General features: G+C 52.6%; 2 protein-coding genes and 1 non-coding gene across 7 annotated transcripts; 2 read left to right on the forward strand and 1 right to left on the reverse strand.

The window, feature by feature from the left end:
• Window positions 1-1,657: 1,657 nt before the first annotated feature.
• keap1b (kelch-like ECH-associated protein 1b) lies at window positions 1,658-12,180 on the reverse strand. 4 transcript variants are annotated; one of them, XM_007908984.2, is made up of 6 exons: window positions 12,117-12,180; window positions 5,020-5,733; window positions 3,779-4,464; window positions 3,249-3,454; window positions 2,749-2,925; window positions 1,658-2,401 (listed from the first exon to the last, which is right to left on the reverse strand). In XM_007908984.2, the coding sequence occupies exons 2-6, from the start codon at window positions 5,560-5,562 to the stop codon at window positions 2,253-2,255; spliced, it is 1,761 nt and encodes a 586-aa protein (XP_007907175.1). In that variant the 5' UTR covers window positions 5,563-5,733; window positions 12,117-12,180; the 3' UTR covers window positions 1,658-2,252. The 4 variants fall into 4 exon arrangements, with proteins under 4 accessions (XP_007907175.1, XP_007907176.1, XP_042191700.1 ...); XM_007908985.2 differs by lacking the exon at window positions 12,117-12,180 and adding an exon at window positions 11,732-11,768; XM_042335766.1 differs by lacking the exon at window positions 12,117-12,180 and adding an exon at window positions 6,170-6,255.
• Window positions 12,181-12,751: 571 nt separating this feature from the next.
• trnaa-ggc lies at window positions 12,752-12,823 on the forward strand. The gene has a single exon. It is a non-coding gene; the product is annotated as a tRNA-Ala (tRNA).
• On the forward strand, window positions 12,796-23,328 carry acot11a (acyl-CoA thioesterase 11a). 2 transcript variants are annotated; one of them, XM_042335844.1, is made up of 16 exons: window positions 12,796-12,818; window positions 16,555-16,764; window positions 17,166-17,235; window positions 18,007-18,067; window positions 18,603-18,704; window positions 18,906-19,041; window positions 19,347-19,506; window positions 19,870-19,989; window positions 20,409-20,556; window positions 20,829-20,884; window positions 21,325-21,391; window positions 21,613-21,696; window positions 21,861-21,994; window positions 22,220-22,351; window positions 22,630-22,756; window positions 23,118-23,328. In XM_042335844.1, exons 2-16 carry the CDS (start codon window positions 16,575-16,577, stop codon window positions 23,268-23,270), a joined length of 1,740 nt encoding a protein of 579 aa, XP_042191778.1. In that variant the 5' UTR covers window positions 12,796-12,818; window positions 16,555-16,574; the 3' UTR covers window positions 23,271-23,328. The 2 variants fall into 2 exon arrangements, with proteins under 2 accessions (XP_042191778.1, XP_042191779.1); XM_042335845.1 differs by lacking the exon at window positions 12,796-12,818 and adding an exon at window positions 16,337-16,349.
• Window positions 23,329-23,831: the final 503 nt, after the last annotated feature.

Raw genomic sequence — 23,831 nt, forward strand, 5'->3', positions numbered from 1 at the left:
ACAAAATTACATTATAGAGCGCCTTTCACGTCGGGAGGACGTCCCTAAGTGCTGCACACCCAGCCTGGCTCATCACCAGGACTTGGAAAGGCACACCAGTCACTGGGGGCAGTGAATCATCCCACTCAGCTCCTGTTAACCCTGTAAGCCAAAGCCCTAATGGGTAGGGTGGTCCATTGAACTGGTAGACTGGTTCCACTGGTGGTGGTGGTGGGGGAGGGAGGGAATAAGTAAACGGAGTGGAGGGTGTTGATGGAATCGGGAAAGAAGAGAAAGAGGGAAGCTGAGTATCTCTCAGAGCCGGAACCACAGGAGCCGGAACCATGGAACTGGCGACGGTCTCTCTCAGGTGATCTTGGGGCTCGGCTGCCAAAAGCTGAGCTGCTGGGATAAGATCAGCAGCTGAGAACAGGCTGCAGAGCAGGATGACCCTGAGAATATTCCAGCAGAGAGTGAGAAAGAGAATGCGAGAGCCAGACAGTGAGAGAGAGAAAGCGCAAGAGATAAGACACACAGTAAGAGACCAACAGTGAAAGAGAGAGCATGAGAGACAGTGAAAAAGAGAGAGAGGTATTGTATTTGGCCAGTAATCCTCTAAATTGCTTTAAATAATTTATGAACCCAGAATCCAGATCCCACATAACAGCAACTGGGAGCGTTGGACTGTGGCGAGGGTTGGACGTCAGACGAAAGAGAAGGATTATTAAGGGGGAGGTGATCACAGGCGTGGATGAAGAGGTAGATCTTCAGGTGGGATTTAAAGAAAGTGGGAGCGAGTGGGGCAGAGAGAGGGGTGGAGGTAGAGAGTTTCAGAGATTAGGGGCATAATGGCTGAAGGCACAGTCGCTTATTGTAGATAACACACCGAAACAAGATTTTTTTTTGAAAAAGTTTATTAAAATGAACAAACGTTTTATTAAAAATACTGTTTTAGAAACCAAAGCAACCCCGTTCATTTTGCAAGAATGAAATTGCATTTCGCTGCTTGGAATATTCACCAGATACAGCAATTATCCCCCACCCACCCTACCCTCTGGAACTCCATCCTGCAGTCCCTCCGCTTCACCCCCTCTCTTGCCTCCTTCAAGACCCATCTCAAGTCCCTCCTCTTTGACCGTGCTTTCCATCACCCTCCTTCCCTCCACAATCCTGACCCCCAGCTCGGGTTCGAAACACTGACTGTCCAGCGCTTTGGGACATCCTCCCGACATGAAAAACGCTATACAAATGTAATTTTGTTGTTGTTGTGGTTAAACGTCACCAAGTCTCTACCCTATTGGCATGTAACTGTGAAGGGCTCAAACAACAACAACAATTTTTTAAAGACAAAACAATCTCAGGGCTGAGACTGGAGCGAATTTGGGGGTCTCTGGTGCAGCACCCAGCACAATTCTCTTTCTCTACACTGCACCAGTCACAGAGAGAGAGAGAATGAGACTCACAGAGAGATGTAGAGAGACGCACACGGACAGAGAGGGAGAAAGAGAGAGGTGGAGAAAGAGAAACGGAGAAAGACAGAGGAGGGGGAGGAAAAGAGACAGGGGAAGAGATACAGAGAAATGGAGAGAGAAAGGGAGAGAAGGGGGAAGAAAAAGGGAGAAAGAGAGATGGGGAGAGACATAGAGAAAACAAGACAGAGGGGGGTGGGGGAGACCGGGAGTTGCGGACGGAGAGACACAGACACTTTAACCGTCGTTGTCGTCGTTGTTCCCACCCCGGGAAGGCTGAGCTGCCAGTGAAACCCGGCCCAGACTCTATCACAAAACAAAACAATTTACCACCAGACGCCGAGCGAGCTGAGCGCAACGCTGTTCAAGTGGATAATTAACATATCAAAGTTAATTAATTTAGGTAATTAGCACGTTGTTACAAGGTGTCATCCTTATTAGAAACAAGTAAATTGTCTCAGGGAATAAGTGATGAACAGGACTGAGGGTGGGCAAGCCCAGCCCAGCCCGCACTTAGCATACAGTCATTAATCTAATTGGACCATTTGTGCCATTTACCACCTCGCCTCAGCATCGCTTAACGCCAACTGAAATCTTCCCAAAGGACCTCATAGAAGCCAGAGTAAACCCTGCTTCCTGTGAGACACCCACTCTGCACTGAGGGACCATCAGGTGAGGGTGGCATCAGCGCTGAGAGGCAGAGAGATGTGTAGAGTCCAAACGAGAGAGCGAGACTGGAGCTCAATGTGGGGTGCAGCCTTCAAAGGGGGGGGGGTGCAGCCTTCAAAGGGGGGGGTGCAGCCTTCAAAGGGGGGGCAGCCTACAAGGTTCCAACGTGACAGCCACACCCACCCCACTCCGGCCCGAGGTCATCTGGGTCACCTCTGTCCACTGACCGGTGTCCGGGTCGAAACATTCAACACTGCTGAGGAAGTCCTGGCCATCATAGCCACCTGCCAAAAGGGTGAGGTGGTCAGTGCACATCATCCTTCATACACCTCGTGCCATTCCCACACCCCAGGGGCTCAAAGTGCTTGAAGGGCCCTTTAACCCAGACTTCTAAAAGATTCAGCTTCTAAACAAAGACAGCCCCAATTGCCCCACCCCCATTAATAATTATAATTCTTTGACACATTTGATATAGCGTCTCAAAGCGCTTCACAGAATACACTGTAAAGTGGATTAACCGTATTTTGTAGCTTTTTTACATTGCACAGCACATCGTCCCAACACAAACGCAAACATGCACACACACAGGGCAGTGTGATGGTGAGGGATAAGCAAGGTTTATGGTATTTACCGAGTACGTAGATCTTGCCCTGATACACGGTGACTCCCAACGCACTGCGCTTGTGCTTCATTGGTGCGATGCATGTCCACTGGCCGTTCTCGATCTCGTAGCGCTCCACACTGTTCAGCTGGTTCACTCCATCGTACCCGCCGATCGCATACACGCAGTTTCTCAGATTGCACACACCTGAGCACAACCACAGCTCAGCTCCAGGCCTGACACACATTCCCCTCCTCCAACTCTCTCCCCTCCTCTCTCCCCTTCCCCTCCTCTCCCTCTTTCTCCTCTCCCCACTCTTCCAGCACTACTCTCTCCTCCACCTCTCCTCTTCCAGCTCTCTCCCATCCTACTCTGGCTGCCACCGCCCACCTCCCTCACCCCAGCCCCCCACTGGCTCCCACCCTTCACAACCCTCATCGCCCAACAACCCCTCACCCCCCCACCGCCGACTCCCCTCCCCGGCTCCCCCTCCCGCCTACTTCCCTCACCGCAAGCCCCACCCCCCTCACCGGCTCCACTCCTGACGGTGTTCATGGGGCCAATGGTCTCCCACTTGTTGTCCTCGGGATAGTAACGCTCAGCAGAGTTGAGCCGGCTCGTGCCGTCGAAGCCACCGATGGCGTAGAGGAGCCGGTTGGCGATGGCCACACCCACCCCAATCCTGCTGGTGGACATGGCGGCTACAAACTCCCACTGGTCCTTCTCAGGGTCGTACCTGGGGCACAGAGCAAGAGCAACACAGTATAACACAGGGTGCAGAACAGGGTAATAACGCAGGGTGTAATCCAACACACACTCCCTTGCACCCAACACACATACAAAGAAGCTTGCTGGCAGTTCCACCACACATCCGCCATGCACATTCTCAAAGCTGTCAGATGCCAAAACTTATCAGATGTCAAACAAACAACTTGTGACTATCCCGGGAGGTGTGTCTGTGTGTGTGTGAGTGTGTGACACTATTAGATTGTATTTCAATCTAGTATTTCACACAGTTGCCGTGTTGTTTTACAGTCCCGCACCGAGCACGGAGACCAACCTTTCCACGGTGCTGTGGTGACTGCAGCCTTCAGAGCCGCCCACGGCATAGATCATGCCATCGATCACTCCTCCGCCCACACGGTTGCGAGGGAGGTGCAGTGGGGCGCAGGCTGACCACATGTTGTTCATGGGGTTGTAGCAGTCCAGGGCGTTGGAGTCCGTGTTGCCATCCGGCGAGTTATTCCTGCCGCCCACCACGTACAGCAGCCCGTTCACCGTGCATGTGGCCAGCCCGCTCCGTGGCACCGGCATGTCTGCCAGCCTCACCCACCTAGCATCCAGCGGGTTGTAGGCCTCCAAGTAGCTGAGTGACTGCCGGAAATAGCCCCCCGCCGAGTAGATGAGCTGCGAGACCTTGGGGGAGCGGCAGGGACAGCCCTGGGTGGGCTTGTGTAGCGTCAACTCCTTGAAGACCCCGACCAGGTAATCCTTACACTTGGAGTCCATGCGGAGGATTTCGCACTTCTGTAGCTGTGTCTGCAGGAAGTTGGGTGTGAGTGAGTGGCAGCGTACGGCGTTGAGCAGAGCGTGGATGTATGGCCGCCGGCTTTCACACTCGTACTTTACCCACTGGATACAGGCGTGATACACCTCAGACTCACACCGCACATTCAGCTCGTCACGGCTGATCAGGCTGACCAGCTGGCACTGCGTCAGGTTGAAGAACTCCTCTTGTTTTGCCACCTGCAGAGGGACAGACATAGGCGACTCCTGAACACTACAGAAACGCTCTACGGCAGTGACGGGGTCAGAGACGTTTTGACACAATAATAATAATAATCCTTGCATTTGAATCAGCGCTTTATCATGTCATTGAGACGTCTCAAATCGCTTCGCAAGATATACTGCAAACTGGATTAACTGTGGGACGTCCTCCTGACGTGAAAGGCGCTTTATAAATGGAATCTTGTTGTTGTTGTTGTTGTTGTTGTGTATTTTATGGGAGAAACGCGGCAGCTAATTGTGCACAGCAGTGTCCCACAAACAGTTGTGGATTGAGTGACCACATTTTTTTGGAGGGATTATTACACAGGGAAAGCCATCCGGCAATCAACCGAGTCCTACTTGCTCGGTAAACAGAGGCGTGTGGAGTAAGGAAACTTGCCTAAGGTTTCACCCTGTCCGCCCAGGAATCAAACCTGGGTCCTCTTACTTGTGAGGAGAGTGCTCTAGCCACTAAGCTACAGGACTCCATGATAAAGCCGCGTGACAATGAGAGCCATTTCTCCCAGTGCTCACCTCACTGAAGTGCAGGTAGATGTACTCCCTGGCTTTGAGGCTCAGCTCCTGGCATCCGATCTCCTCGGCAAAAGCGGCAAAGCCGATGGCATTGCTGGGGTCGAGCTGCTCCACCAGGAAGTCACAGCAAGCCTGCACCACACTGTCCATCTGGTACATGACAGCCCCGGTCATCACGTGCAGCACGCACTTCTCACCCACGGTGATGCTCGCGGTGTAGGCAAACTCAACCAGCCTCTGCATGACCTTGGGATGGATGCCCTCGATGGGGATGACCTCCATGCCGCGCTCCCTCAGTCCCGCGGTGAACATGGCCCTGAAGACGGGACTGCAGGAGGCCAGCACTATCTTGTGGGCCATAATCTCCTCCTCCAGGTCCTTGTACTTCACCTTCAGCGTCACATCACATAACTGCTGGCTCAGACGCATCTCGTTCATGATGGTGAAGGCAGCTGCCGTGTGGCTGTCCAGGGCATAGCTGAACACGCGGCTGGCATTTGCCGAGGGCATCACCTCGGCCGCGCAGCCTGCAGAGCCCGACATCTCACACGCTCGCTGGATCGATCTCCGGGCGCCAGGCAATACCACGCTCACTCACTGGCTGGTTGAACACGGAGAGAGGGCTAGAGTTTGGTCACCGTGACCTCACCGCTCCAGTCTGACCCATCATCGGCTCCACCACAACAATGCTCTTCCCACTCGATTAAGGTGTGACTGAGAGGAAAGCAGACATAATTACTGACCAAGAGGTTTGTTCAGAGAGAAGCAGCATGGTAACACCGGGTGCTTAGTGCCACACTCGCCGCCAGCACTGCCAGCAACTCCCGCTCACTGGGAGTTGGTCTCAATCAGCTCCTTAGAAACAGCCGTGTTATGAGCCACCGTTGGCACCAGGCTGTTGCTCAGCAGGATAACAGCGCTCCAGCCTCCGGCAACAATACATTGTCCTCAGCATCAGCCACGGTTTCTGCGCCTGATCCCATCATTAACTAGTGCAACAGGTGTATGGTCACATTGAGAGAGAAAGAAGGAAAAGATTGCTTGTGAGAGAGCTAGAGAGTGATATAGAGCGAGGGAGAGAGCAATAGCCAGAGGGTTAGAGGGAAGGAGAGAGCAATGGCAATGGATATGTATAGCTAAAGAGACATACACTGAAAAAGAGTAGCTAAGAATTGTTACTCGTGTTCACCAGGAACGATCGATACTCAAAGAGCTTCCTATTTACTCTGCCGATAATGTCACCTGTGAAGCATTCTGAATGTCGTCTCCAAATCAGACTGTGAACTTGTTGACAATGTGCTGTGGATGATTGGCGAATGACTCATCTGCTATGCATTTTGAAGTAAACATTGATGTACATTTTGCTTACTCATTCACAGCGGCTGCTGGCAAAGTACTGAAACTTCGTCCAAGGCTGGGAGAAGGCGGGCTGTCACACAGGCCCAGGCCAGAAACACTAAAACAGCCTTGAATAATCCCTACAGTCAGCCAAATACATACGTAATCCCTCAACAGGAAGTCAGGAGAGTAACACACAACACTCACTGGTCATCTTCCAATCACTACTACGTGCACTTCTAATAATAATAAATAATAATAATAATCCTCGCATTTGATATAGCGCTTTTCACGTCGAGAGGACGTCCCAAAGCGCTTCACAGGACACACTGTAAAGTGAATTGACTGTATATTTGTGGGCGAACGCGGCAGCCAATTGCGCACAGCAATGTCCCACAAACAGTCATGGATTGAAAATGACCAATTTATTATTGTTTTTTGTTTTGGAGGGATTATTATTAGGCTCTGTGTGGAGTAAGGAAACTTGCCCAAGGTTTCGCCCTGTGCCTACAAGTCTCTCCCCCCCAGACTTTTAAAGCCGCCTTACGACTGCTCTCCTCACCCCCGCTTTCAATCACTATTCCTCTCCTCGACACACGGCTCGGGATTCCAGTCAGCTGTGAAAAGCACTTTGGAACATCCTCCAGACGTACATAAATGATATTGTATTACACTGCACCTTCCCACATCGGAAGACGCGATGAGGCACAATATCAAATGCACGGATTATTATTATTAATTAATAATCCCTTCAAAAATAAATAGATAAATAATAATTTGGCCACTCAATCCACGACTGTTTGTGGGACATTGCTGTGCGCAATTGGCTTCCATGTTTCTCCCACGAAACACAGTCATAGAATCATAGAATTGTACAGCACAAAAAGAGGCCATTCGGCCCACCGAGTCTGTGCGGCTCTTTGAATAGAGCAATGTAATGTCAGTCCCACTCCCCAGCCCCTTCCCCATAACCCTGCAAACCCGTCCTCCCCAAATACCCGTCCACCATGTTTTTAAAAGTAGTTATCGAATCGGCCTCGACCGCCCTTTCAGGCAATGCGTTCCAGATTCGAACAACTCACTCCGTGAAAAAATTTCTTCTCACCTCCCCTCGACTTCTTTTAGATACTATTTTGAATCTGTGACTTCGAGTCACCGACACACCCACCAGTGGAAACAGTTTCTAACCTATCAAATCCCCTCATGATTTTGAAGACCTCTATTAGGTCTCCTCGTAACCTTCTCTGCTCCAATGAGAATAATCCCGGCCTCTCTGGCCTTTCCTCATAATCAAGGTCCCTCATTCCTGGTACCATCCTCATAAATCTCCTCTGCACCCTTTCCAATGCCTTAACATCCTTCCTATAGTGCGGTGCCCAGAACTGGGCGCAGTATTCTAACTGAGGCCTAACCAGTGTTTATATGGGTTAATCATAACCTCCTGACTCTTGTACTCTATGCCCCTATTTATAAAGCCTAGTATCCCATATGCCCTTTTTACAGCTTTATCTACCTGTCCTGCCACCTTCAAGGATTCATTTACCTGAACCCCCAGGTCTCTCTGTTCTTTTACCCCCCTTAAGATTGTATTACCAGCCTATATTGCTCCCCTCATTCTTTCTACCAAAATGCATTACCTCGCATTTCTCCACATTGAAACTCATCTGCCATGTGTCGCCCACTTTACGATTCTGTCTATATCTTCCTGCAGTCGGCTACTACTCACTGTTTACTACCCTACCTAACTTTGTGTAGTCCGCAAACTTGGAAATGGTACTTCCTATACCCAAGTCCAGATCATTAATGTACATTAAGAAGAGCAGTGGTCCTAATACCGATCCCTGGGGTACACTGTACACTTCCCTCCAGTCAGAAAAGCATCCGTTCACCACAACTCTCTGCTTTCTGTCTCCCAGACAGTTCTGGATCCATACTGCCACTGTCCCTTTTATACCATGGGCTTCTATCTTTCTTACAAGTCTTTCATGTGGCACTTTGTCAAATGCCTTTTGAAAGTCCATATAAACTACATCAACTGCACTACCTTTATCCACCCTCTCCATTACCTCATCGAAAAATTCTATTAGATTTGTTAGACAAGATTTGCCTTTAACAAATCCGTGCTGTCTGTCCCTAATTAACCCATATTCTTCTAAGTGAAGATTTATTCTGTCCCGGATTATAGTCTCCAGGAGTTTCCCCACTACTGATGTTAGGCTGACTGGCCTGGAGTTCCCAGGTTTGTCCTTCTGTCCCTTTTTGTACAGGGGAGTCACATTGGCCACTCTCCAGTCCTCTGGCACCACTCCTGTGTCCAACAAAGATTGACAAATTGTAGCCAAAGCCTCCGCTATTTGTACACGTGCCTCCCATAGTAACCTTGGAAGTTGACCCATATCTGTGGATGATGTCACCAAGAGGGAGCATATAGATATATATATAGATTGAAGAGGAGGGGACTGAGGACAGAGCCCCGAGATAGTGCGGGGGCTAGAGGAGAAAGGGGAGCGTGTGCGTTTGGGGAATAAATAACATATAAATAACAATATATAAGTAACTCGCATTTACATAGCACCCTTTCGCAGTGTAGCGTCTCGGAGCGGGCATGGAGGGGGGTGAGCAGAAGGTCAGAGATATACAAAACAACAAAATTACATTTGTATAGCGTCTTTCACGTCGGGAAGACGTCCCAAGGCACTGGACAATCAGTGTTTCAGACCTGAGCTGGGGGTCGGGATTGGGGAGGGTGGAGGGCAGGGGGAGGTAGCAGGGTGATCGAAAGCATGGTCGAAGAGGGTCTTGAGATGGGTCTTGAAGGAAGCAAAGGAGGGAGCGAGGTGGAGGGACTGCGGGATGGAGTTCCAGAGGGTAAGGGCAGAGTGTCAGAAGGCCCGCCCGCCAATGCTGGGGCAGGCAAGGCGTGGGACGTGAAGCAAGCCGGAGCCCGCTGAGCAGAGGGAGCGAGCAGGATGGTAGGGGTTAGGAGGTCGCAGAGGTCGGGGGGAGCAAGACCATGGAGAGCTTTGAAGGTGAGGACCAGGATCTTGAACTGTATCCTCTAAGTGATGGAAAGCCAATGGAGTCGGGCGAGGATGGGGGTGATAGGGTCATGGAGCCTGGTGCGGTAGAGGACACCGGCTGCAGAGTTCTGGATGATCTGCAGCCTGTGGAGGGAAGAGTTGGGGAGGCCCACAAGCAAGGAGTTTGCATAGTCGAGCCTCGATGCGATGAATGCACATATATAATGAATGCATGCAGCCTGCGGTGAGAGACAGCGGTGGAGCCGGGGGATGTTGCGGAGGTGGAGAAGGCAGAGTGGGTCATGGCACGGATGTGGGGTAGAAAGGATAGTTGAGGGTCAAACAGGACACCAGGGTTCTGGAGTGTGCATCCGTGGATGGTGATGCTATCAGCACCTGAGGCTGGAGGCACTGACGGGGGCTAATCAAGAGGGTCTTGGTTCTTGTTGACTTTCAACTGAAGAAAGTTATCTCTCATCCAGGACTTGATGTCTGACATGACATTCTGTCAGAACAGCAGTGGTCCTGGAGTCAAGAGTGGAGTCAGAGAGGTACAGTTGGGTGTCATCTGCATACATGTGGAAGTTGACCCATGTCTGTGGATGATGTCACCAAGAGGGAGCATATAGATATTGAAGAGGAGGGGACCGAGGACAGAGCCCCGAGATAGTGCAGGGGCTAGAGGAGAAACCGTTTGTGGAGATGAAGTGGAGGCGGTGTGAGAGGTACTATCTGAACCATGGATAGAGCCATGAAGGTTCAGGTGAGAGGAGAGATGGTGGATGAGGATAGCGTGGTTGATGTGTCGAAGGCAGCAGAGAGGTCAAGGAAGATGAGGAGGCAGAGGGAGCCCTGGTCACAGATGGACAGAATGTCATTTGTCACTTGACCAGGGCTGATTCTGTGCTGTGGGCGGCGAGGAAACCCGATTGGAGGCATTTGTGAAAGGAGTGGCGGGAGAGGAGCAAAGCTGGGAAGCAACAACTCATTCCAGGACCTGGGGGAGGAAAGTGAAGTTGGAGATGTGGCGGTAGTTTGAGAACAGGAATGGGTCCAGGTTTTTTTTAAGGGTAGGAATGATGACAGCTGTTTGTAAAGAGATGGGAATGGTACCAGTGGACAGGGAGTTTATGATCTCTGTGAGTAGAGGGGGAAGGGGGTGGAGCTGGAATGTAAGGAGCGGGCTGGGGATGGGGTCAAGGGAGCAGGTGATCGGTTTCATGTGGGTTATAGTGGTGATGAGAGAGGAGTGGGAGACAGGTTCGAAGGTGTGGAGGGAGGGATTGGTAGAGGCCGGGGTGAGAGGGGGAGATGGGGATTGGGTGGTAGACGGAAGTGCAGAGGCAGCTGAGCAGATCCCCTCGGCTTTGAATTCGAGGAAGTACAGCATTGATACACATTGGAGGTGAGGATGGGCGAAGCATGAGAGGGTGGGCGGAAGAGCCAGTTGGTGATGGAGAAGGAGTTTGGGATTGACCTTAGCCTCCAAGATTGCCTTGGAGTAGAACAACTGATTTGATGAGCGCGAACCCCTGTCTCGCTTCATAGAGATAAGAGGTACGAAGCGTAAGGCACAGGTTTTATGAATGATGAAAACACAAGAGAGGCTGTGAGGCCGAGACCAGCGGCAGAAGCCGCACAGACTGGAGGTGTGAGGTGAAGGTGGTCAAACCCCACACTACCAAGCGTTCTGCGGAAATCAAGGGAAATTCTGCTTGACGCAACAAAAGCCGGCAGGAAATTCAGTAGATTGACAGTAACCTTTTCCAGACTCATCTCGCAGTAAAAATAATTATTCTGGCCGAAACACAAAACACTGCAGATGCTGGAATTATTCTGGCATTCGATACAGCATCTTCCACACCAGGAGGACATCTCAGAGCGCCGCATAGGATGCAACTGCAAAGTGTAGTGACCGTATTTTGAAGGCAAATAACCATGTCCCCCGTAAACAGTGACTGAAGTGAAGTGATTGCCCGGTTTTATCTGGGAGATTGTTCGTGGGAATAGGAAGGGAGGCCATTCAGCCCCTCGAGCCTGTTCCGCCACTCTGCGAGATCGTGGCTGATCCGCACCTCAACACCAATTTACCCGCCTTTTGCCCCATATCCCTTGAATAATCGCTCCAAAACCAAAAACAATAATAAATCGGTCATTTTCAATCCGCGGCTGTTTGTGGGACATTGCTGTGCGCAATTGGCGGCCGCGTTCGCCCACAAATATGCAGTCAATTCACTTTACAGTATATTCTGTGAAGCGCTTTGGGACGTCCTCCCGACGTGAAAAGCGCTATATCAGATGCGAGGATTATTATTATTATTATTATTATTATTATTATTATTATATACCCGGACCTGACAAACGTCCACCTCAGCCAACACGCGTTAGGGCCCTGAGGTCTGAGGGGCTTCACTCGCGGTGGTTTGGCTATTCGGGAAATTTCCCCGAACGCCCCGGCGAACGGCTCCCGAGCGTCAGCCCGGACTGCGGGGCTCAGAGCCCCCACACCCCCCCACCCACCCCCACGCACACAGCTCCCCGCGGTGTCGAGTTGGGGGGTCGGGCCGAGGCCTACAGCTCAGAGGCGGCGCCGAGCGGCCTGGGCCCCGGGGAGGCAGCGGCGGCGCCCTGGAAACCGAGCGCGGCCGGTGACACTCCTCCCCGAGGCCGGGCCCGGAGCGGTACTGGAAGCCGAGGCCTGAGCCGGGCTCCAGGGCCTCCCACCTCTCGGCTGCTTACCTGATCCCTCGGCCCCGCACCTGCTCTGTGGCCGCCTCCGCTGACAGCCCCGCCAGCCAATCGCAGGCCCGGATCCTGCAGAGTGACAGCCCCCGCAAGAGTCCAGCCAATCCTAGCCCCGGATCCTGCAGAGTGACAGCCCCATCAGCCAATCACAGCCCGGGATCCTGCAGAGTGACAGCCCCGCCAGCCAATCACAGCTCGGGATCCTGCAGAGTGACAGCCCCGCCAGCCAATCGCAGCCCCGGATCCTGCAGAGTGACAGCCCCCGCAAGAGTCCAGCCAATCGCAGCCCCGGATCCTGCAGAGTGACAGCCCCGCCAGCCAATCGCAGCCCGGGATCCTGCAGAGTGACAGCCCCCGCAAGAGTCCAGCCAATCGCAGCCAAACAAAGGGCGGGGCGGGGCCAGCCGGGGTGAGCGCCCCCCTGTGGGCAATCCTGGCTCTGCACGGCTCAAGGGTCAGACTTGGGAGGGGAATTGATTGGAAGATACAGTTGGGCATCAGTCCCGTTGCTGATCGTCATCGGCGTCTGTCCCCATTGCTCCACCATCGGAGGTTCGCGTATTCAGCCACGACGTCCTGCACCGAGAGGGCGTTGTAAATTGTTGTCGTCATCGGTGCCTGTGGAGGAGTCCTGTAGCGTAGTGGGTTAGAGCGCTCGCCTGGCAAGCGAGAGGACCCGGGTTCGATTCCCGGCAGGTAAGACTGCACAGTCACTACACTTTACAGTGGATTCAGTAAGCGCTTTTGAGACGACTCGAAGACAACGATAAGTTGCGATATCAAACTTTAGGTGTGGAATCCGGTAGCTCAGCGGTTTGAGCACTCGCCTCGCAAGTGGAGACCTGTGTTGTGTTTCCGGCAGAGAGGAATGCGGGACACGTTTCCTCACTCCACACGCCTCTGTTTGCCTAATGTTAGAGTAGGAACCCTGTTGTTAGTCGATTGGTAGACCGCTTTCCGGGGGTAATAATTCGTTTTAAAAAAAAGTCACTCAATCCACTGTTATGCGCTGTTTGGCTGCAGCTTTTCGCCCACAAAATATGCAGTCAATTCACTTTACAGTGTATTCTGCAAAGTGTTTCGAGTCATCTCAAAGATATGGTAAGGATATCAAATGCACGGATTATTATATTATGATAATGTTCCACTTTGTACACTGGATTCCTGCACTGAGGAGTTTCCCTGTGGGGAATGTGGCGATGCCATCAGTACCACAACTCTGCAACAGAGGGAGCCATATAAATGGGTGTTGGGAGTGAATTTCTGGCTTACAAGCCAACAATTCCTGTTCAATTCCAGGTCAAAAAGTATAATAATATTGTCCACTTTGCCTTTGATCGGTAGTTGCTGTTTAAACTCCACACCTCAAACTGGTGGAACCATTGCTCAGTAGGAAGGTCCGTATGCCCGAGCTGCAGACAGGAAGATGGTGGCAATGCTCTCACACATTTCATGCTGAGCTGTGTTGCCCACCTTCGAAGGAAGTTCCAAGTACCAACAGTCTACCTAGTGAGGGCTCAAACCAACACTTCCCAGATGTCAAATAACCAACTAGTTACTCACCTCCTGGGGACGAGCACTGCTCTGTCCCAGAGGCACCGACACTGCCTGAAGGTATTCGAGTTGCTGTGTTGACCGCAGACTCACACACTCCGCGGACCGGGATTGAGGCATTGGCGATGCCCCCATTCCCGTCCGGAGGGCAGCTGGAACTGGGCTGGGCTGGGCTGAGCTGGGCTGGAGCTGGGCTGAGCTGGGCTGGAGCTGAGCTGGGCTGGGGTGGAGCTGGGCTGAGCCGGGCTGGGCTGGGCTGGGCTGAGCTGGGCTGGGCCGGGCTGAGCCGGGCTGGGCTGGAGTGGAGCTGGGCTGAGCTGGGGCTGGGCTGGGGTGGAGCTGGGCTGAGCTGGGCTGAGCTGGGCTGGGCCGGGCTGAGCCGGGCTGGAGCTGGGCTGGGCTGAGCTGGGCTGGCTGGGCTGGGCTGGGTGGAGCTGGGCTGAGCTGGGGCTGGGGGGTGGAGCTGGGCTGAGCTGGGCTGGGCTGAGCTGGGCCGGGCTGGGCCGGGCTGAGCCGGGCTGGAGCTGGGCTGGGCTGAGCTGGGCTGGGCCGGGCTGAGGGCTGAGCCGGGCTGGAGCTGGGCTGGGCTGAGCTGGGCTGGGCTGGGCTGAGCTGGACTGGGCCGGGCTGAGCCGGGCTGGAGCTGGGCTGGGCTGAGCTGGGCTGGGCTGGGCTGAGCTGGGGGTCAGGCGGACCCACGGGCCGCGCTTTGGAACCTCCTGATCGGCTGTTCCCAGGGAATCTCTCTACCTGGGACCCGGGGAGCGAGTGAGCAGTCAGCACACAGTGCCACCTCCACACTACACTGACAGCAAACAACCACTCCACACTACACTGCTCTGTGTGTGGGGGGGGGGGGGTCAGCCCTCCCTCGGGGGAAAGAGACACACACACACACACATAGGGAGAGAGTCACACACACACACACGGAGAGTCACACACACACACACACACAAGGAGAGAGTCACACACACAGGGAGAGAGTCACACACACACACACGGAGAGAATCACACACACACACACAGGGAGAGAATCACACACACACACGGAGAGAATCACACACACACACACACACGGAGAGAATCACACACACACACACACGGAGAGAAACACACACACACACACACACAGGGAGAGAATCGCACACACACAAGAGAATCACACACAGGAGAGAATCACACACACACACACTACGCCACTTGTGTCAACAACTCCTTGTGGTTGCATGATCAACATTCCCACTACTTTCTGTGTAAAGAAATTTCTTCTAACATTCGTATTTGATCTATTTGTGACGAGTTTACATTGATGGCCCCTGGTTTTGGTCTCCCCCACAAGTGGAAACATCTTCCCTGTGTCTACCATATCAAAATCTTTCATAATTTCAAAGACCTCTATCAGATCACCTCTTACAAGAGAAAAGGGTCCATGCATGTTCAGCCTTTCCTGTTAGGTATAACCCCTTGTCGTGGCTCGATGCGCTACCATAAACACAATTCAAAGACAGTTTCATCAATCAACAACCATTGTAAGCTTTATTGACCCACTGCAGTGAGGGAAGAGGTCCGTTCAGGTTACAATACCCGAGCAGGACAACTTCGAATTCTATGTGATTATACAGAGTATATGTATTTTTAGAATACATGATACACAAATCTTATCCAACCAAAATAGTTTGTTCACGTGAATACTTTTTTTCCAATTTTCCTAATTGGTAGTTTTTACTCTTGCATGGCTTTGTATTGTCTGTCAATTAAATTTGTCAAACATAGCGATACTCCTTACCAATTAATTTTAGTGAGGCAGGAAAGACCTTGGAGGAGATCTTTTGATTCTTTGCCAATAGATAGTACGCTTGCCAATTTTACTGATACAGGGACAGCACAAAGACAGTGCAATTAGAAGGTAAAGGGCTGTTTACACTGTAGTGCAAGATGTTTTTAACCCGTTATGTGATAGTTCAAATTACATTTCCACACCTTCTCCAGTGCCTCTACGTCCCAATATAATGTGGGGACCAGAACTGCACACAATATTCTAAGTGTGGTCTAACCAAGGTTCTATAGAAGTTTACAATAACTTCCCTGCTTTTCATTTCTATCCCTCTAGAAACAAACCCCAATGCCTGGTTTGCCTTTTTGTGGTCTTATTAACCTACTTTGATACTTTTAGTGAATTGTGTATGTGTACCCCTAGATCCCTTTGCTCCTCTACCCCATTGAGGTTTTTATTTTCCAGGATGTATGTGGCTTCCTCATTCCTTCTACCAAAACAGTCGTAGATTGAGTGACCAAATGCTTATTCTTTTTAAAGAAATTTAAAGGATTATTACTCCCGGAAAAGCGATCAGCTAATTGACTAACAACCAAGTTCCTACTTATTGCTGGGTAAACCGAGAGGCGTGAAATAAGGAAACTTGCCTAACATTTCACCCTGCCCAGAAATCAAATTCAGGTCCTCTTGCTTGCGCTACGGGACTCCACATACTACAGAAGTGGTCACTGCACAGCACTGGTGATCAGCCTCACAGCACATGAGGAAGTGTGGGCTGGAGATTTCCTCACCAAACGGTAGCAGTTTGAGGCAGGAAGTGTGTGAGTGGTCACAGTGTGTCCATGGCTGGCAAGTAACCAGCTCAGGGTGGGAGATCTGAGTGTGGCTATTAAACTGTGGTAAGCTTGCCACAGGTAGTTTGGCATCAGTCACTGGCCTCCAGCTAGTCACTGACATTGGTCACTGACGCTAGTCCCTCTTTGGCGCTAATTCATTTTGGTTTCACAACAACAACAAATGACATTGACACGGTGCTTTTCACAGGGAGCAGGTTAATCACCTCTGGACTTTGGCTGCTGACTGGATAATGTTGTGTTTCTCTAGGGTTTGCTCAGAGCCTGACGATGGCCGAGATGGGGAGCTTGCAGACGGGACGCCAAGAGAGCTATGAGGAGCAACGGATGGAGGAGGGGTATAGGAACCCGACCCAGGTGCAGATGAGCCAGCTGATCCTCCCGTGTCACACTCAACATGGTGAGGAGCTGAGTGTGGGGCAGCTCCTCAAGTGGATGGACATCACGGCCTGTCTGTCCGGTGAGTGAGTGACAACAGGCAAAACCCCAGCAGTTACCCCAACGCATTCCCCTCCCAAGCCTTGGCTTTCGCCAACCTGCATCTAAGACGCTTTGAGATCAGGCAAGTAGGAGGGGGAAGCTCCAGGGAGAGAGTGCGCATTCCATTCCGGACACAGGAATTAGCACGTGTAAGCGTCTCCGAGTTTCCAAAACCTAACTCTCCCACTATGTCTTTCCTCAACTTTCCATTTCTCCCCCCCTTTCCCCGCGCCCCACTCATCCTCTTGACACAGCGCCCTTCAAGTGGACGCCTCAAAGCGCTTCCCAGAATTTGCTGTAAAGTGTAGTGACTCGTGCGTTTGTAGACGAGGCCTGTGTTGTTGTTGTTGTTAATGATGATCTCTGCTCTCTCCCCGGTAGCGGAGAGACACGCTCTCTGCCCGTGTGTCACCGTCTCTGTGGACGACATTGACTTTGAACATTCGCTCAGGTAACGTTCCCCTCTCCCCATTGGCTGCTCTCAGCCCCCTATCCCCATTGGCTACTCTCAGCCCCCTATCCCCATTGGCTACTCTCAGCCCCCTATCCCCACTGGATGCTCTCAGTCCCCTCTCCCCATTGGCTACTCTCTGGCCCCTCTCCCCATTGGTTACTCTCAGGCCCCTCTCCACATTTGCTGTCCCTTTAGGAAAAAATATCACTAATATCATAGCCGGAGATCTCAGTCCACGACTGGTTGTGGGACACTGCTGTGTGCAATTGGCTGCCTCATTTCACCCACAAGATACACAGTTACTACACTTTGCAGTACATTCTGTGAAGCACTTTGAGACGTCTCAAAGATATGATAAGGCACTATATCAAATGCAAAGATTATTATTGTTATTATTGGTCCAAACGTTCTCAGTGGGGATGAGGGGATGCAGCGGTGGTGGTGGTGGGGGGGGGGGGGGAGTATGTGAGGGTGGGTGGGGGGGAGGGCAGGGTGAAGGTGGGGGGTGATGAGCGTGTGATGGGGGGGTGAGTGTGGGAGTGGGGAGTGTGGGTTGGGGAGTGTGTGGGAGGGGGTGAGTGTAGGGGACAGGCAGAGTGCGAGGAGGGGAGAGTTAGATCCGGGACTGGAGGACGTTTGTGGAAATGTCCTCCAGAAGAGAAGGAAGCAATAACTACTCACTGAGCCCAGGCTACGTGTTAAGACATTCACTGTTGCTCTAATCTGGCCTCTTACCTCAATGACATCCCCGGTTTCCTCTTGTTGCAGCGTTGGACAGATTGTTAACATCCGAGCGAAAGTGAACCGAGCTTTCAACACCAGCATGGAGGTCAGCATCTCAGGGGCTGCGACTGTCTCTCTCTGTGTGGCCATGTGTATATTAATCACTAACCCTTTTCAGACCAGGTGCTTTACAGTCATTGTGGTGTGCATGCCCACTTACATGCGTGTGTATGTATGTATGTATGTATGAGTGGTTGTGAGTGTGCGATTGCGTATGTGTATGTGTGTATACACTAGTCCTGGAGTCCTGTAGCTCAGTGGTTATAGCACTCGCTTTGCCAGCGAGAGACCTGAGTTCAATTCCAGGCAGAGGGCGAAACCTTGGGCAAGTTTCCTTACTCCACACAGAGCCTAATAATAATCCCTCCAAAACCAAAACAATAATAAATTGGTCATTTTCAATCCACGACTGTTTGTGGGACATTGCTGTGCGCAATTGGCTGCCGAGTTCGCCCACAAATTCACTTTGCGGTGTGTTCTGTGAAGCGCTTTGGGACGTCCTCCCGACGTGAAAAGCGCTATATCAAATGCAAGGATTATTATTATTATTATATTCGTGACTTCAATGGTTGTTTTACCAGGTGGGGATTGTGACTAGCTGTGAAGATGTGGCCAGTGGAAGGCAGTGGCGAGTGTGCAAAGCTTTTGCTACGTTCGTGGCAAAGAAAACGGGTTGTGAGAAGGTAGGAGCTGCGCAAAGTCTCTGCTGTTCCCTCACAGTGTGTCATGTCCTGTCCCAGCCGGCCCTGGAGGTGGGGGAAGGGAGGAGAGGGGAGTGGTGGGGAGAAGCGGGGAGTGGGGCAGGGGTTAGGGGGTGGGGCTGCGTGGTTTAGGGGGTGCAGAGAGGGTATTTTCGTTGTTCACCGTGTCTTACCGTGGGCCAGGTGCAGCTGAAGCCAGTGGTGCCGAGAACGTCGGAGGAGCAGGTGGAGTACAGCGTGGCCGCTGAGCGCCGCAGGATGAGGCTCGGACATATCGAGGCCATGAAAGACCTGTTGTCCACCATCTCCGAGCAGGACGGTAACACACCCACCCCGGCCCTGCCCACATCCCCAGCCCAGCTCACACCTGGGCATTCCCTGCTATCTCTCTCCCCATCGTGTCTGTGCTGGTGCTCACTCCCGCACTGGAGCTCTCTACTCCATTCCCTGCTCTTTCCTCATCGTGTCTTGTCTGATGCTTACTCCTCCACTGGAGTTCTCTAATCTCTGCCCAGTTGTGTTAATGATGAGATGGAGGACATTCTTTACACTGATGTGTGTCGCCGTGTGTGAGTTGGTTGTGGTTGGCTGCTGTTTGCTCACGCACATGTCATGTCTCTGTAGTGGCGCTGGACACCGATGAGTGTCAGGGGGCAGTGCCGGGCAGCAGCACACGGGCAGAGAGCACGGAGCTGGTTTTACCGCCTCACGCCAATCACCAAGGCTACACCTTCGGTGGCCAGATCATGGCGTGGATGGAGGGTGTAGCCGCCATCGCAGCCAGGTAAGCTCCTCTCCATCAATCACATCACTGTGCTGAGCGAGGGCGAGGCTGAATGTGATCGTGTTTGTTTGTGTGAAGGTCGGTCACTCGTGCCTTCGCCTCTGGCTCAGAAGTTTGTGCGGCTTCAAACCTTGAGCTGACCCTCCAGCACAGTGCTGGAGGCATCGGCTTTTGAGTCAGACTCAAGGCAAAGAAGAAGTGAAATTCTCCCATTGACCTTAATGAACCACAGACTTGGTTTAGGGTGACGTCTTTGACATTGCAAGCCCCCCTACCCTCACCCCATGCCCAGCACTGCGCTGGAGCGTCAGCCTACACTGTGAACGGGGCTGTGTACTGGGAGCTGCTCTGATTCTTCCTCAGGCGTTTCTGTAAGGCTCCAGCCACGCTCCGCACCATCGAGATGTTCTATTTCCGCGGCCCCTCCCAGGTGGGCGATCGGATCAGCCTGAAGGCCATCGTCAACAACGCCTTCAAGAACAGGTGAGCGAGGGCCACTCACACGCTCCGCACACACATTCCGCAGCACTGCACACGCACTCCACGGCCCAGGACTCAGGTCCCTTATCTGTAGGTTTGCGTGTCTCCACTTTGAAGAGCGAGTTGCGCTGAAACAAACATCAGCGTTAGAAGACTTTGTTCAAGGCCATCAGTTTATAGCCACCTTTTTATTACAGCAAATCTTTTTATTAGTGTCGAATAAAGCTGTGACTTTTACCCCATCAACACGGTCCCTCCTCAATCAGAGCTTCCCCCCTCACACATGGTAGAGACCCAGAACGCTTTATAACTGTCTGGTGATCACGTGTGCTCCTAGTGATCATGCGTGTAATGTTAGTAACTCTCTGGTGATCACATGTAATGTTGGTAACTGTGGCAACCACACCTGTGTTTGTTTGCAGTTTCGAGGTGGGGGTGTGTGCAGAGGCGGAGACGTACGTGGAGGGTTGGGAGGGGAAGCGACACATTAACAGCGCCTTCATGACCTTCATGGTGATGGAGCCGGACGGACAGCTCCGCAGCTTCCCACGGGTCCAGCCTGATCCCGGGGTGAGCTCCGAGCCCATCCCTCCACTCCCCCCATCCCTCTGGACAATGGGCAGGGTTCTGGGCAGTGGGCAGAGCTTGTAGCAGTGGGCAGACCTCTGGACAGTGGAGGGGGGCTCTGGACAGTGGAGGGGGGCTCTGGGCAGTGGAGGGGGGCTCTGGGCAGTGGGCAGAGCTTGTGACAGTGGGTAGGGCTCTGGCTCATACTATGTCTTTCGCTCTTATATCTGAGACATGGATTGTTTCAGCTTAACCTGATCCCGTCAATCCCACAGGATGGAGAAAGAAGGTTCCGGGAGGCCAGTGCCAGGAAGAAAATCCGACTGGACAGGTCAGTGTGTGGGAGAAGGACTCTGAGCTCACAATCTATGCCGATGCTCCAGCGAAGTGCTGGGGGGGTGAGGGTAGGGGGAGAACACTGTATTGTCAGAGACGCTGTCCTTCGGATGAGATATTGAACCTCACTCCCCGTCTGTGTTCTGTTTAGGCGGACGTTAAAGACCCTGTGGCACTATTAGAAAGGAGAAGGGAGTCTCTCTCTCTCTCTCTCGCTGTCCTGGCTGACAATCCCCCAGATACAATCACTCCCACTATCTGTGCGCAAATTAGCTGCATCGTTCATCCACAAAACACACAGTCACTACACTTTACAGTGAACCCTATAAAGGGCTTTGAGACGTCCTCCTGACAGGAAAGTAAATCAAATGTAAACCTTATTAAATTACTATTACTATTAAATGTTGATTTTTGACAAATCTGAAAATCTTCCAGGAAATACATCATCTCCTGTAAACAGACAGAGAGGCCTCTGTCCGTGCCCTTCCTCCCCAGCAACCAGGTAACCTACTGCCCCCCTCGCCCGCACTGCTCCCCCCACCCTGCTCCTCACTTCTCCTCCCACCCGCTCCCCAGTCTCCCCACCCACATATCCCCCCACCCCTCTCCACCCCACTGCTTCCCCTGCACAGCTCCCCCCGCTCCCCCCCAACGCTCTCCCCCACTCCTCGCCCACATCCCTTCCCCCTGACGCTGTGACTGTAACGCGGTGTCTCTCTGCAGGTGTATCTCAGCTACAATAACGTTTATGCTCTGAAGATGTTGGCGGCAAAACGACGCTGGGTGCTGAGCTCCACCCGCAACAAGGTGAGCATCAGCGACTGGCAGCTCCAAACACCCCGCTCTGCCCACCCAGTCCCGTGTGTGTCTCCGGAATGTGATTTGTCTCTCCGGGGTGTCCTTCTCCCATGTCTCTTGACGTGTTGCAGTGTCTCTGGGTGACATGTTGCGGTGATGTGTTGCGTGTGCAGGTGCGGCTCTTCACGCTGGAGGACCACGAGTTTCTCTCCTTTAAGATCGAGATGAGCGTCTCCGTCAGGGCCCGGCTCGCCTTCCGGCTGCTCACAGACCTGCGGCGGCGGCACGAGTGGGACAGTCACTACCGGTGAGGACAGCGCAGAGGGAGGGGTGCCAGGGTGGGGAGTGCGGAGGGAGGAACAGAGACATTGAGGGGAGCCTCTCAACACAAGCGGTGACACACACACACACACCGGTGTGTCGCACACTCACCACCATGTCGCACACTCACAGGCATTTCACACGCTCGCCAGCGTGACACACACACACTGATTGCCGTGTCGACACACTCACCCTGTGCTCTGCTCCTCAGGCATTGTGAGCTGATACAGAAGGTGGATGAGGAAGACTTCATTTACCACGTGATTTCCCCGTCCATCAGCAAAGGGAGCCGGATGCAGGACTTTGTGTTGTTGGCCTCCCAGCGGGAGCCCTGTGATACCGGGTTAGTGTCTGTCAGTACTTTGAGTGAGTGAGTGTGAGCAGGGCCACAGGACAGGGACCTGTGGAGGGTCAGAGAACGTCACTCACTCTGTTACCGTCACTCACTCTGTTACCGTGACTCACTCTGTTACCGTCACTCACTCTGTTACCGTCACTCACTCTGTTACCGCCACTCATTCTGTTACCGCCACTCACTCAGTTTGCGTCAATCACTCAGTTACCGTCACTTACTCAGTTACTTTGAGCCACTCACACTAAGACCGGCTGCTAACCTTACAGAGACCCCTATGTGGTGGCGTTTCGCTCGGTCTCGCTGGCTGCGGTGCCCCCGAGTGAGGAGTATGTGCGGGGGGAGGTGCTGTGTGCCGGCTTCGCTCTGTGGCCAGAAAGCGGGGACCGGACCCGGGTAAGTGACAGCTGGTCCCTGCCCCCGCCCCCTGCCCCCACTGTGCCCCATGCCCTGCCCCCACTGTGCCCCATACCCTGCCCCCACTGTGCCCCATGCCCTGCCCCCACTGTGCCCCATGCCCTGCCCCCACTGTGCCCCATGCCCTGCCCCCACTGTGCCCCATCCCCAAATCCACCGTGCTCCTCCCACTGCACCCCGCCCTTCCCCCAGTGCCCCTCCCCTCCATCACTGTGCCTGCCCCCACTGAACCCATCCCCCCAAGATTGTATTGTGACACCGGGAGTCTGAGTGTGGCAGGCGGGTGTCACTGACCCGTGTGTGATGGGTTGTGCTGTGGCTGATGCGGTGTGTGTTACAGATCACCTACTATAACCAGGCCACGCCTGGCGTGCTGCCCTACATCACCACTGACATCGCCGGCCTCTCCGCTCACTTCTGCTGCACCTTCGAGGCTTGCAATGCCTTCCTGGAGCAGAACAAAGAGAGCGTCAGCCCAACTCGAGAGCAGTGAGAAGACAACCCCCACACCCAGATACTGGTGTGTCAGGCTGTGTGTCTGTGGGTAACACACACAGTCAGTAGTGATGACGTTAGCTTTGTGTGTGAGGATGTGAAGCTCCTGGGAGTCAGGAAATAGAAATATTTTGCATTGGGGTATGGTGACTTTACAGTTGTTTCCCCCCGTGTCCGTCTCCATGCATTTCCCCACCTGTGTGTATGTCAAAATGTGTGTGTCTCCACGTCCCTGTGTGTGTGTGTGTGTGTCTCTGTCTATTTCCATAATAATAATAATAATCCTTGCATTTGATATAGTGCCTTTATCACATATTGGAGACGTCTTAAAAAGCTCACAGAATGTACTGTAAAGTGAATGTATATTTTGTGAGCGAAGCAACATCTCCATGTCTCTGTCTGTGTGTATAAACCAGGAGTGCGGAGTGTCTGGCTGTTACAGTGAGTGAGTGTTTCTCTGTGAGCGGAGTGTAAACTGCAGGTTGGGGTTGCGGAGGCTGAGGGTCTCAGTGAGCAACATGAGCCTCAGCCCTGCTTCCTGCTGTATGGGTTCCCAATA

The sequence above is a fragment of the Callorhinchus milii genome, unplaced genomic scaffold, assembly GCF_018977255.1.
Source record: "Callorhinchus milii isolate IMCB2004 unplaced genomic scaffold, IMCB_Cmil_1.0 Scaffold5, whole genome shotgun sequence".
Taxonomy (NCBI): Eukaryota; Metazoa; Chordata; class Chondrichthyes; order Chimaeriformes; family Callorhinchidae; genus Callorhinchus; species Callorhinchus milii.

Bases quoted from the DNA above. Each gene is read 5' to 3' on its own strand.
- keap1b (XM_007908984.2), bottom strand. From the start codon at position 5,562: ATGTCGGGCTCTGCAGGCTGCGCGGCCGAGGTGATGCCCTCGGCAAAT. The intron at 4,465-5,019 runs GTGAGCACTGGG...GTCCCTCTGCAG, and splicing joins TCTACCTGCACTTCAGTGAG to GTGGCAAAACAAGAGGAGTT. The intron at 3,455-3,778 runs GTTGGTCTCCGT...TCTGTGCCCCAG, and splicing joins CACCACAGCACCGTGGAAAG to GTACGACCCTGAGAAGGACC.
- acot11a (XM_042335844.1), top strand. From the start codon at position 16,575: ATGGCCGAGATGGGGAGCTTGCAGACGGGACGCCAAGAGAGCTATGAG. The intron at 18,068-18,602 runs GTCAGCATCTCA...TTGTTTTACCAG, and splicing joins CTTTCAACACCAGCATGGAG to GTGGGGATTGTGACTAGCTG. The intron at 18,705-18,905 runs GTAGGAGCTGCG...ACCGTGGGCCAG, and splicing joins AGAAAACGGGTTGTGAGAAG to GTGCAGCTGAAGCCAGTGGT.